This window comes from Bos javanicus, chromosome 11 (genome assembly GCF_032452875.1).
Source record: "Bos javanicus breed banteng chromosome 11, ARS-OSU_banteng_1.0, whole genome shotgun sequence".
Lineage (NCBI taxonomy): Eukaryota > Metazoa > Chordata > Mammalia > Artiodactyla > Bovidae > Bos > Bos javanicus.
Window position 1 is genome coordinate 27,693,562 of NC_083878.1, and position 12,486 is coordinate 27,706,047.

Here is a 12,486-nt window from a genome sequence, read left to right on the forward strand (position 1 = left end):
TTATATAGGAACTGTTTATTTCATCATATTGTTTTACATGCTTAAGGAAAACTGGATTTTTCTAAATACTTACAGTTAACCATTTTATTGAACTCTCTTAGTAGCTATTTATTTATCTAATCAATCAACATTTGGTGAGTACTTATCACAAGCCAGGCATTTTCCTACATAGAGGGGTAGGGACAGCACAAATATTATGTTACGGAATGCATTTTGCTGTAAACCTCTGTTCACCCCCCAACAGCTGAAATAAATGTATGAAGGTTTTGTTTTTCTCACACAGCATTAAGTCCAGAGTAGGCAGTTAGTTCAAGGTTGCTTTAGTAACTCCACAATGACAAGACGGATTCAGGAACTTGATATCTTTCTGTTCAGCAGTCGTTATCTAGCGCTGGAGATGTACTGTCTGGCCTCCAGCACCTCTACTTTCTATGTGCATTCCAAGCAGGAAGAAGGGCCAGGGCAAAGGATAAGGAAAGCATGATAGCTGAGCCTGACCTCCTCACTCTTTCTGGCCTTGTGTAGAACTCCAGCCCATGGCTTTTTCCCATACTCACTAGCCAGAGTTACCTCACATGACCACATTCACATTATTAGTCAGATTACTGCTCCCCTCAGATGAGAATTCCTTTAGTAAGGAAGAAGGGGAGAATTCTGAATATACATGTAGCAGGCTCTGCCCCTACAGAGACATTCAAATAACTTACAGCTGAGTGTCTTAAGATTTCCAGCAACCCAGCCCTTGGATCTCTCTCTGCTCTCTATTATTTCTATTCATTCCATTGGTGATCATATTCAGTCTCATGGCTATAAATACAGTTATATGCTGCTGCTGCTGCTAAGTCACTTCAGTCGTGACCCCACCGTGCAACCCCATAGACGGCGGCCCACCAGGCTCTGTGCGACCCCAGAGATGGCAGCCCACCAGGCTCCCCCATCCCTGGGATTCTCCAAGGAAGAACACTGGAGTGGGTTTCCATTTCCTTCTCCAGTGCATCAAACTGAAAAGTGAAAGTGCAGTCGCTCAGTCGTGTCTGACTCTTAGCAACCCCATGGACTGCAGACTTCCAGGCTCCTCTGTCCATGGGATTTTCCAGGCAAGAGTACTGGAGTGGGGTGCCATTGTTATATGCTGGTGACCATCAAATACACATGTCTATCGCAGCCTTCTCCCCTGAACTTCAGACTGAAATAGCCAACTACCTATTTGTTCTCTCCACTTAGATGTATAATGAGTATCTCAAATTTAACCTGTCCAAAATGAACTTCTTTGCTAAAACTTCCCTCCCATCTTAGTAGGTAATACTTTCATCCCTCTGGTTCCTGTCTGCCTCCCATCTTTATCCAAATATCCCAGGAAACCTTGTCTGACTCAATCTTCCCCTTCCAACTGTATTGGGAATCCTACCACTTCTCACCATGTCTAACACTAACATTCTGGTCCAGGTCACCATTATTTCCTACCTGCATTACTGCAACAGCCTCTGAAAATCATTATCCACATATAGAAGACCTTCCTCTTCTCTAATGAGCTTAGCCTTGTTCCCCTGCCTCTGCTACTTACTCCCAGGATCATTCCCTATGCATTGTTACAAAACTACCCCCAAAACCTCAATTTTTGAGTTAAACATCCAACTTTTCACAACTACTCTTTCCCAACCATTACACCCTCTATTAATTTCACTATTAACATTCCATCAGGACCTATAATCCATCATCAATCCCATTCTTTCTCACTGCTTCTCACTTTCCCCTCATATTCTTACTTTTCTTCTTCAGTTTAGTTTAGTTCAGTTCAGTCGCTCAGTCGTGTCCGACTCTTTGCAACCACATGAATTGCAGCACGCTAGGCCTCCCTGTCTATCACCATCTCCCGGAGTTCACTCAAACTCACGTCCATCAAATCAGTGATACCATCCAGCCATCTCATCCTCTGTTGTCCCCTTCTCCTCCTGCCCCCTATCCCTCCCAGCATCAGAGTCTTTTCCAATGAGTCAACTCTTTGCATGAGGTGGCCAAAGTACTGGAGTTTCAGCTTTAGCATCATTCCCTCCAAAGAACACCCAGGGCTGATCTCCTTCAGAATGGACTGGTTGGATCTCCTTGCAGTCCAAGGGACTCTCAGGAGTCTTCTCCAACACCACAGTTCAAAAGCATCAATTCTTCGGCACTCAGCGTTCTTCACAGTCCAACTCTCACATCCATACATGACCGCTGGAAAAACCATAGCCTTGACTAGACGAACCTTTGTTGGCAAAGTAATGTCTCTGCCTTTGAATATGCTATCTAGGTTGGTCATAACTTTCCTTTCAAGGAGTAAGCATCTTTTAATTTCATGGCTGCAGTCACCATCTGCAGTGACTTTGGAGCCCCCAAAAATAAAGTCTGACACTGTATGTCTCTTACTGGGCTTAAGTTCCATGGTCAATAATTTCTTTGTTCACATGACTTCAACTTTCTCGCCCTTCTGTTGTATTCACTTGGCAACCTCCCAAACCTGATTAGATCCATCCTTCTACCTAACCTGGACCTGTACCGCCTAGCTGATATAGCTAAAGAAATATATAAGCAAACTAACTGATCCTATATTCAACTGATCACTAACCCAGTAGACCATCTAACACTGCTTGGAAATCATACTCTATTTCCCTGGGTTTTTTCATTTTTTTCTTACCTTTTCTTTTCTTCTCAAACTTTCAATTCCTTTCCCCTCTGAACTTCAGTCTGTCTTCTCTTGCATTTCAACGAGAAAATAGAAGTAATACAAAGAGATCTTCCATGAGCATCCATCATCATATCTTCCTAACTTCATACATCTGTGCCCACATATTCAGTCTTCTCTATTTTATTATGGATGGACTCTTTGTATCCCTATCTTAAACCAATCATTTGTGCACTAGATCTATTCAATCTCATCCACCCAATGATCCCATTCCAGTAATTCTCCTCTTCATCTTCTGTATCAAATTTTCCTGGATCTTTTCTATTTGTATATATTACTATTTCTTCTCTTTCTTTTTTTTTTTTAAGATACAATTCTCCCTTACTCCATTTTCCCCTTCCAGCCACTTTTCTATTTTTCCTTTACAGTGAAAACCCCTGAAAAATTATCTATATTCACTATGTCCAATCTAACTCCTCCTACACTCTCTCAAACCCATTCCAATAAGGCTTCCATCTCCACCATTTATCAGAAACAACTCTTGTTGAGGTCAACAAAACATCTGCCCCAGTTGACTACTGGTCATTTTCACATTTCAGTTAAACCTCCCTGAAACATTTTCTAACTTCTCTGTAAAGATCAACTCATCTATTATATGCTGTCACTATTATATTGCTTATCATGCTTGTGATTTTATATTTTTATGTGATTCTTAATGAGTCTTTTTTCCTCAATAAACTTCAAACTCCATAAAGGCAAGGATAATCTCTATTTTTCTGTAACAATTTTATGATCAGTGTCTAGGACAATGCCTGGCACATAGGAGGCCATCAACACAATTTGAAAAAACGAGTGCTTTATTATCATCATCCCCGTTTTAAACTTGGGAAAAAGAAGGCCCAGAGAAGTAAAGGTACCAGCTTAAATGCACACGTAGATTATTGGTAGAACAGGAATTAGAACTAGTTGAATATACCGACCACCAAGCATCATGCTACATTATGGAGTTATGAAATAAATGAAATGTGCCCTCTTCTCCCAGAGCACTACCATGTTTGGGCTGAATAGGATAAATCATGAAACCTAGTTCAGTATCAAGTCCTCCTTGTGTCTCCAAGGGCTTAGCTACCAGGTCAACAGAGATGAGTCACACTGTTGACTACTCTGGTTCCTGTATTCAAAGTGCCCAGGGAGAAGGCCCTTTCCCTGAAAGCATTTGTTTAACCAAGTATGGTGATGGGTGTTAACCAGACTACTTGTGATCATTTTGCAATATATACAAATATCAGATTATTATGTTGTATGCTTGAAATTAATATAATGTCATATGACAACTATACCTCAAATTTTTAAAAAAAGCATTTGCTTGAAATTACATTGCAGGCTTCAGAATAAGACTCTTCGGGTGCATATCACTCATCAATGATCTACAAACTATGAATCAGGAAGAACACAGGGAGGAGTGAGCAGGAAGGCCAACTTAAAGTTACAACATTAAGATCCACTGTTAGTTGAAGACCAGTAAGAGAGAAAAAGCATTTCAGAAATGAAATCGTCAGGCAAACAGGAATTGCATTATATACTTTTAAAGAACCCACGGCATTAAGAAGATCTACGTAAACCAGCTGGAAGGCTGCAAATTTTGAGAAACATGAACCATGCGGAACTATCAATAAACATGCTGTGATTTACCACTTTGTAAGGGACTGTTAGTATTAAGGGCTTCCCTGGTAGCTCAGATGGTAAAGAATCTACAAAGATGATCATATGATTCATTATATAAAATGGGGTACTTTGGAAACAAAAAGAAGCACTATTTAAAATTATGCCAGGGCAATGACTGTCCCAGGTAAACAAGCAGGATTGGCCACCCTCTTTAGTAACCATCTACTCATTATGCATTAAAAAAATAAAAATAAAAACCAGGTACTTAATCTGTTATGTAAATGAGTCCTTCAGTGAAATCAACCACAGCAGCCAGAATGGACAAGATACCAGTCCAGTGTGGGCTCTGTTTAAATCATTTTTACCCTCTATGATCCTGCTAATATTTACCATCTCCACTGGGAAAAAAAAAAACAAAACGAGAGTTAAGAGTCACTGGCTTTATCTAGTTTTTTTGTCCCTTTGCACCGGATATATTCAATCTATAGGAGGGGGCCATTTCTATCCCCATTTGGAGTTTAATATTTATGCTTATGAAAGAATATGCCTTTCTGTGATAAAGTCAAACAGAATGTCATTCTTCGGATTTCTAGAGACTTCCATTTTCCCCAAAGGCACAGCTGGCTTATACAAAATTTGTATGAATATGTGCCATATTTACTTCGATCAAGACTGATTCTTGGATAATTCACTGAATTAACACAGCAAAAACAAGATCACTAACCACAACATTTTATTGTAGAGATCAATACACATATTCTGATAATTAATTTGAGCTATTCACTTAATGGTTATGAAAACCATTAGGATCTGTTTAATTGGTATATTTTGGTTTGCTAGGCAAGAGAAAAATAACAAGTCGAATCCAAAGGGCCTGATTTTTTTTTTTTAAGTCTATAAAAAGAGAGGATTAAATACTGCCAGTTCTACTATCAAGAAACATTATACGATTTTTACGAAGATAACTCCACATAAGTCCAGCAAGGCGTGTTGGCAAGTAGAAGTGAAACAGTCTATTATACAAAATGCAAAAGGATTCAAAGATGAATTATAAAAAATAAAATTTTGGTCAGAAAATCATTACTACATGAAGCCACATAAAGGTGTCTGTGAGCTGCTTTTTTTAAAGGGAAAAGAAATCAAGCCATTAGCTCTCTATATTCAAAAGGAAAAATAAGGAAAATGTTTGGAAAATACTTCTGATATTAAGTGAGTTCTTTCTCATCTGCCATCCAGAGTGCACAAACATCTAACTTATTCTTGCCAACCTACAGAAGTGAGGGAATAAAACCACTGTCTGGCCATCAGTGGCACACTCACAACACCCGAATGAGATCCAGGGTAATCCTAGATCGGGGAATGTCAATGTTGAGTACTCGGACTTCCACTCTTTCTCCAGGGCCCAGTCCAAGACTCCTTCTCTTCTTTGTCTTAGAAAGTTTTGCTTCTGTTACATTTCGTATGGGAATCAGCCCTGATCTCCCCACTCCTATATCCACAAAAATTCCAAACAAGGTGGCATTCTCGACTTTGCCTGTAAGAACTGTCCCAACCTGCAGGTCTTCCAAGCAGACTATGCTTCTCTTGAAATCAGGTTTATCGAAATCTACAACAAAAGGGGAAAATGGACAGTGTGTATAAATAATTGTTAGACACAACATAATTTAATGAGTAAGTATTGTATACATATCAATTGTGTGCCCAGACCAGTATTAAGCATTGAGGGGAGACATAAAAGGAGCTGAAGATATATGCCTGCCTTCAGAGAAAAGGCATCCTAGTTGGAGAAACAGCATGTGCAAAGTAGGAACAATTCAAGAAAGTTTACTCAAACACTATCTTCTCCTCAAACTCTATCTTGCTAACCTGTGAACATTAGCACATACATAAGGGACTCAAAAGAGTATAGTGGCTTATTTTCTTCTTTATGAAGAGGAGATGAGAAAATACATTTGCTCAATGAATATGCAAGGCTAAATTACAAATACGGAGAAAATAAGATCCTTGTTGACAGAAGAATGGGAGTTTTCCTCCAAGTGACTGAATTCTCAGAATGTTTAAAGTGGGTAGAACATCCATAAATGTTTAGTCAAATGTGGTGAAATTTAAATGTTCTTTCTCACTTCTCCCCCCAAATTTTGAACTCAAGGATCAATTCCTATCCATTTTGAATAAATTTATCCAATCAAAAAGAATGGATTCTTGATTATCTATTGCTCAGAAACCCAGATGGGCCAGTACCTTATGTCCTTTCTCCTCTTTCAATTCAATTCATAAAACATTTATTAACTCCTATTAGCACTCTACCAGGTACTCAAGAAACAAAGATGAAGCACAGATCTCTACTCTTGAGTTTTTACAGCCTTCTTTCCCTTGTTCATGCCAGTGTACCGATACATTTCTCTGTTCATTAACACTACCCCCTACCAAAGACAGACACAAAGCCTGCTGAGGAATCATGGCTTAAGTTAAAACAAAACAAAAACAACAACAAATGTTTTATGATGGAGAAGGTTACAACTAGCAATTGAAACAGGGCTTTTGGATTATCTGTGGATTCCACTTACCCATGCTCCTCTTGGCCCCCTTTCCTAGGATTACTGAATGTTGATTCTAATAACAAAGAACACATTCTATGCTTGGATCTCCTTTTACTAAGACCTCATTTTCCCCTCCACCCATTCCATTTCCTTTTCCTCCACAGCTGTTGGCTTTATCCTGATTACTTGTTAAAACTATCCTTTACATTTGTATTAACAACTGGTCGTCTCTTGGTTCCCCTCCCCCAGCCTAACCATATTGAAATCAAGGTTTTCTTTTTTTAAAAAATCCACTTAAAAAAAAAAAATCCACTTTTTACCTTTACAACAAAACAAAACCCCTCTTTAAACCTTAAATCTCATTTTCCTCATAAAAAAGAAATATGCTAACACTAGAATTGATTGTGTAGAATTCCATCTGATGTTCAGGTGTGAATTCCAAAAATAAAGAGCCCACTGAATACGCCATTACTCTCGGCAAGGACTGTGTCAAAGCAAAGGGAAACCAAGTTGTTGATCATGGTCAGAAGTAGGATGGTCTCTGAGGCCCCACAAGTATTGTTTTTATACTTAGAAACTCTCCCTCTTTCTTACAGAGGTCCAGCAGCTACAATCCCCAAGAGTTTCTGATCAGCTGCTTAATTTTGCATGGAAAATCAGAGTCAAGAACTACTTAACATAGCCCAGGCCACTGAGAAATTAGAAAAGCCTCCATGTACCAGGCAAACTTTAACACTTTGATTGCCAAGGCTACATACTCAGTCCCCTGTCACCAGGTTGCTTCTGATGAACACAATTATGGAAACTAACTGGCGACCAGAGTGTTAATAACATAGAGTTGATTATATCACCAGAAAAACAGAAGACAGGATGAGTATAAAGAAAGAATGAGGCAAGAAAGGAAGTAATTTTGAGAAAATGGAGGACAGAAAAGAGATGTAACATAAATGCAGAAACATTCAAAATACTATCTGCTCCTTTAAACATATGACTGTCTGCCTTTCTTCCTGATGATGTATTTAGTGTTAAAATGAAAGTTCTCAGACATCTAGAAACCTGTGACTTATGCTAGGGCAAAAGTCAGTTCCAAAGAGATCTATTGGAAATTTCACTTGAAACAATGATAAATACTGCAGTAACTGGTAAGCTCAATTCAGAGCCCAGGTGTATGTTTCTGCTCAACTAGAGGCATCATCAGGTAAAGACCAACTTAGCTGTTGGTTGTTTAACTCAGCTTTGTAATCTGAGGGCTGATCTTTGTTCTGAGTCTACAGTGTAACTGAGATCATGGGAACAATCAACATCAAGACTGAAAAAACCAAGATGGACAAGAAAAGCCGGAACAGAGCATATTTGCCAACCTTCTAATGTAGTGGTTTTAGCACAGCACTCCCACCCTGCTTGAAAGCCACTGCTCACTGCTAGACAACACCTATGGAATTCACACCTAAGAATAACTGCAAAGGGCGAGGGATTTGTCCACGGAAGTATTCACTTTGGATGGACCACCCAGGAGGCTTCTACTCCTACATTTTTGGCATAGGTCTTACTGTATGTTTCATTTTATTTTTCTCCAACCTTGAAATTAATTTCAAATTTACACAGATATTGAGGGAATGGTACATTGAGCTTGACAGATGAACACAAATTCCCCCAGACCTTTTCAAAGAAACCACCTCAACACAGCATAACCCAGGATGAAATGAGCCAACCCCTAAACATGGTTATCATAAAAATGATGTGAGACAAGCACAGATTCATTTAAATCTCAGGGCTTCCTAGTCAAATTTCCTTGGGAAGTAGGTCATTTGATACCTTAATTCTTTCTCACCGGGTCATTGCTCTCAACAACTATGGCTCTTAAACTTCCTTCACCATCTACCTGTGCTGAAAGCCATGAGACTTTTAATTAGAAGGAAAATCAACAGAGAGAGAGAATCTTTTTTCTTCAGAGTGTTCACTGACACAGAATCCAGGAACTTGGAAGGCTGTAACTCAGAAAGAAGATTCACTTTAATTTGTGAACTGAATGCTTTACCTTGGACTTCTGACTCTTATGAGGTAAAAACAGTTACAAAAGGATTAGGAAAAATGTATGTCTCCATGAACATGCTAGCACATGCATGACGTGTTTAGTCTAATGTGATGGGAAATAAGCCTGGGAGGAAGAGTCTGGAGACCTGGCCTCAACTTCGGCTCTGGATACTTACTAGCTTCAATGACTTTGAAGGAAGGTCCCTGAGCTCTAGTTTTCTCATGGAGAGAAAGGCAGAACGGAGGATCCTGTGGCGCAGGATCACTGTGGGCTACTCAAGTGAAAGGTATTCACATTCATCGTTTACCTGTTCGAAAGTCAAAGCTCTCGGGCTGGCTGAGACCATCTATGATGACCTGTAAGGTGTGTACTGTTGTTTGCAATCTTTCTGCAGTTTTCTCCATTCCTTCTTTTTCAAGGAATGCATTTATTTTTTGCTGCATTTCTGGCTTTCCAATCTCATACAGTGTCCCTCCAATGAATGACAAAAACCTGCAGAGGAAAAAAAAAAAAGAAGAACCCCCCCCCACCACATATTAATAATATTACTTATTTTCCAGTCTACTTACATAAATCACCCCTATTCATCTCAGATCCATACATCAATCAATCAACTGGTCTCTACTGAAAATCTACCATGTGCCCCATGCCATAAAGATGATCTGTCTTGGGAGAAAAAAGGAAGAGGATGATTTGAGGTTTTTGAGTTACTTTCCAAAGAAGCTCCTGCTCAGAATCAGCATCAGAAATGTTTTACAGTGCAATGTTCATTAGAGTTTAGTGCCAGATATATTTTCTAAATAAGGATACCTATATTTGCTTCATGTTTCTGCAAATTTCAGTTAGGAAAATGTTTTGCAGTTAAATTACCTATTAGGCAAACAATGAATTGCTGCTATCAAAATCCAGCAAAATACCCAACAAGGATTGCCAACTTTTGACAAACAAATCACTTTATCCATATGCCATATCTCTGTTCTTTACTTCTGTGTACCCATGGTGACAGTGTAACCTGTGCAAGCATATGCTCAATCTAAGAACTCTCCATCAACGGTTATGCCTCGCATGGACTAAATCATATCGAGTATATTAAGGATTCAGAAGTCAACAGAAAAAGGATGAGAGGATTATCAAAAAGTGACTTCTTCCCCAAATGGAAGCTCTGCAAGGAAGATCTCACTTACATAACCTTATGGTGAATATTACTTTATGTACTTAATATATTACATACCTGTAATATGTAGGAGACTATTTGCCTTTCTCAATTTCCCTTTGCTATGTTTACCATTCCCCATGTTTGTTTAGCTGCCTCTCAATTATTTAGCTTTGGAGTTCAGTAATGAGCTAATCAAGAAGAAAACAAAGGGTTAAAGATGAATTTCCCTTCAATCTCATCTGAATATTAAGTAAGCTATAGCTTACTTTCTTGATATTCCTTGGCTGTGTACTTTTCCACATCGTTAAGTTCAATTTCTTATGATTAATGGCTCTTTAAAAATGTCAACACAGTAATCAGATAGATAGCGATACTAATGCCCCCCAATCCTTTCCTCTAAGGATGTCTCTGGAATACAGGCAGGGGAAAAAGAAACTGTTGGGAGGCTTGTCTATGTTTAGAATTGGGATGTATCCTATTTGCTAGGTTACTGCATCACAAAAGGAATGCTTGTTATTTCCAGTCCTTTCCCCCCACTGTTGTGTTCACCTAGAGAAGGCCTCTGTAGTGATAATCTGGTAGTGACAGTCTGTTATCTAGGGGAGAAACTCTCTCATCTCTCATTTAACCATGGAATCTCTTTGAGTTCAAATGTGTAATCCTCCTACATTTCCAAAGTCGTAATTTTGGTCAAAAACAGACTGATGAAAATACAACCTATTTTCTTTAATATATTTTCGTTAAGGGTCTCATGAAAGACTAAGGAGTTAGTGCTTGGGCTCCTTTTTTTTTCCTTTTAAATGAGCTTCCATCCCAACTGGTGGCAAGTGAGTTACACACTTTATGTCTGTGTGTCCATGGCTTCCTGGGCCCATGGACAGGCAGTGATATCTTTAGTGTTGATAGGTATCTGTTAGTAGCATATAACGGCCCTGGTGACAGGCAACAGCTGCTATAGCTCTGACTGACGGGGCAGATGACACATGGCAACCTCTGCCCACAGCCAACTTCCTTGCACAACTTCCTAAATAATACCGGCCCTGCTGAGCAGACTTCCCTGGTATTTACCCTCTTGGTTTGATTGGTCTGCAACTGGCTATTCAGCAGAACATCTTTCAAATCCCCAAGATTCTGGCTTACAATCAACAATTAAAAGGCCAAAAAAGTATATTTGTGGGTTGAAGATTCATAATAAACTTGAATAGCATTTTATAATTAATAAAATAACTAAAAGAAACTTCCCAAAGTACTGGACATGTCTTGGCCTCAACAGCAAAAACACTGGCTCAGGAGGCCACTTGGAGACTTAAGGTTTTGTGTGTATGTGTATATAACTAACTGATACTCAAGTCACTTCCATATAAAGGATTCTGTTTATACTGGCTGCAGATGCACAAAGAATATTGGTCTATTTAACCTGGGTGCATATTTTATATATCATTTTCATCCTCACACACACAAGCCTGAGGGCACTGGTAATTAAAATCAATAAAAAAGCACCAAATTGTACTCCTAGCTAATGCTTCAGTATTGATCAACCCTATTTTTAAATGACTATGCAACAGAGTCAGATGCTTTTTTATTTCGAAAACTTTCTTAAAGTTACAACAGGGTTGCATAAAATGGAAACTAACAAACGAAAGGGAGACTATAAAATGAACTGGGAATAGCATTGCGTTTGACCTCTCTTTAATTTAATTTCAAAAATATTCAATTGTAAACCATAGGAAACAACGTTTTTTGCTCAGTAGCCACTTAATAAACATGTGTTCTTTAAATACACTAAGAATAACTTATTCTACATTATTCTGAATTTTTACTCTAGAATCAACTGTGATAAATAATATCAAACATACAGCTTCATTTTAGAAATAAGAAATACTCAACACAAAGTACCTTCTGGCTCAGAAGTATCATATAAAAACACAGTATACTTTATGAAGCTTAGAACTAGAATGTGAGTGAACGTGTTCTGAAAAAATAGTGCTTGATAGATGTTCTCATTTAATCTTGACAATAATCCTAAAAGGTAGGTATCACATCATACAGAAAGGAAACACCGAGCTTTCGGGAGGTTAAATAACCTGCCCACGGCCTCATAGCTATTGTCACTAACTGGAGTTTCAGGCTACACACATCAGTGTATGTCTGTTTATAACTGCAGTTATGTCAAAATTAAAGTGTTATATTTGGTTAAGATATAAGACAATACTTTGGGTAACATTTCACCAACACGATTTAATGGCAGATTAGTTTTAAATATTAGAGAGTTAACATTGATGAATCCAACAGAGAAATTATTATATAAACGTATTTAAGTAGAGAATTCTCTCAAAAGTTCATGGGTTATTAAAATCATAGTCTCATTTTCTTCACTGTCTCTGAAAGGCTTTTTCAGTTTGCTAAGGACTGCTGTCTGAGCTGCTGT

At 38.5% G+C, this 12,486-nt stretch overlaps 1 protein-coding gene across 4 annotated transcripts in view; it reads right to left on the reverse strand.

Moving 5' to 3' along the window:
• Positions 1 to 5,043: 5,043 nt before the first annotated feature.
• Positions 5,044 to 12,486, reverse strand: part of SRBD1 (S1 RNA binding domain 1) — a 243,606-nt gene continuing 236,163 nt past the window's right edge. For 3 of the 4 annotated variants that reach the window (XM_061432247.1, XM_061432246.1, XM_061432248.1), the window contains 2 exons: positions 9,210 to 9,394; positions 5,044 to 5,933 (listed from right to left, as the gene is read on the reverse strand). In XM_061432247.1, the coding sequence (XP_061288231.1) occupies positions 5,644 to 5,933; positions 9,210 to 9,394 (475 nt within the window). In that variant the 3' untranslated portion in view covers positions 5,044 to 5,643. Of the gene's footprint in view, positions 5,934 to 9,209; positions 9,395 to 10,133; positions 10,247 to 12,486 lie in introns of those variants that run through there. The other variant, XR_009739351.1, reaches the window with a different exon arrangement.